Here is a 1,343-nt window from a genome sequence, read left to right on the forward strand (position 1 = left end):
CATAGCATATATATAATGCAGCCTACTAGCTATGAACGGCCGTCATCGTAAATGTGTGTCTATCACCGTGCTAGTCACTGGTGGCATCTGAGGTAGCGGATTTCAGTTCCAGGCTTGAACTGGTCTGAAAAGCTGAATACCGGTACCAAATGCCAATAGTGACGACAGCTCCGAGTGCTAGAACAAGGAGAGCGACAGTAGTCCCCACCTTGGCGCTACCAGATAACTCAGATGTCCAAATAGGAGTCAAAATGGCCGCAGAGATACCTAAGACTATGCCCCCAATCGTGGCCCTCTTCCACAACCGTTCATCAAAATCGCGGAGCTTGTGTATCAGTTCCGCAATTCTGTCCACATTGAATGCAATAATGATCAACGGCACTGATAGACCAAGGCCTATCGTTACTTCATTTTAAATTATTATTAGCAAAGAGAACATGTGGTGTTGCTGCGTAAGTACTACTCACTGATGCATTTCATCACGTAGTCGAAAGGGATCTTGTCGTTTCTATCAAGGGGATAACCGTTCGTGTCGATAGAGAATACCGCGGCAATAAAGGACACGGGCAACTTTGTCCCATTAGCACTTCGAAGAACTGTGTGAATGTATGATGTAACTCACAAAAAGAATGGTCACCACGGTGAAGACAATCACCGTCTTTCCCTGCCTAGCAGTATCTCGCGCGGACTCTCGTGCGTACCATGCTTCAGCCAGACTAGCTTGCTTCTGCTTGAGATCCATCAAGCGGTGAAGCTATCACACCTCATGTTAGTCTCGCAGTGCAAGTAGAAGGTATAGACAGTCAAGCGCTTACCGATGTGTCGGCCTTCTTGGCTGCCTCCTCCATTCGCTCTATGCGAAGGACATGGTTTTCGAGCGTCCTAGTATCCACCTTCGCAGGCCTCTGATTTTCTGCTGCAAATCCCTCGAGGGTCTTGTTCAGGTCAGTAATCACGCTCTCCTGGTCTTTCAAGACCATCTTGAGCGTATGCAGTTCGTCGAGTATGTCTTCAACCTCAATCATGAGCTCCATTTCATCTGCAATATCCATCACCTCATGCTCCCTCTGTCCATCTTTAAACTCCCTTACCGCTTCCTTGAATTGTCTAAGATGACCGGCTACCTTGTCATTCTGCCCCAGTTAGCTCACTGTACTGTGATTTATGAAGAGTTGGTAATGAAAACGCCTTACCACTATACCAATGGATCGCTCAAAGAAGTCAAAAAAGAGAAACTCGTCAGGAACTTGGTGCGGGTCGAACACATCGACACAGCACGTGGTGATCAGGCCCGCTAGATCGTGAACAGAGCCCAAGACACCACGCCCCTGCTTCAACAAGTG

General features: G+C 47.7%; 1 protein-coding gene across 1 annotated transcript; it reads right to left on the reverse strand.

The window, feature by feature from the left end:
- Positions 1 to 459: 459 nt before the first annotated feature.
- Positions 460 to 1,132, reverse strand: ACO1O0_002443 (uncharacterized protein; the record flags this gene model as incomplete). Its single annotated transcript, XM_083191912.1, is given in 4 exon segments — positions 460 to 570; positions 623 to 754; positions 816 to 1,107; positions 1,125 to 1,132. 4 exon segments carry the CDS (start codon positions 1,130 to 1,132, stop codon positions 460 to 462), a joined length of 543 nt encoding a protein of 180 aa, XP_083053126.1.
- Positions 1,133 to 1,343: the final 211 nt, after the last annotated feature.

This window comes from Amphichorda felina (genome assembly GCF_050947745.1).
Source record: "Amphichorda felina strain 45539 chromosome Unknown scaffold_2, whole genome shotgun sequence".
NCBI lineage: Eukaryota > Fungi > Ascomycota > Sordariomycetes > Hypocreales > Bionectriaceae > Amphichorda > Amphichorda felina.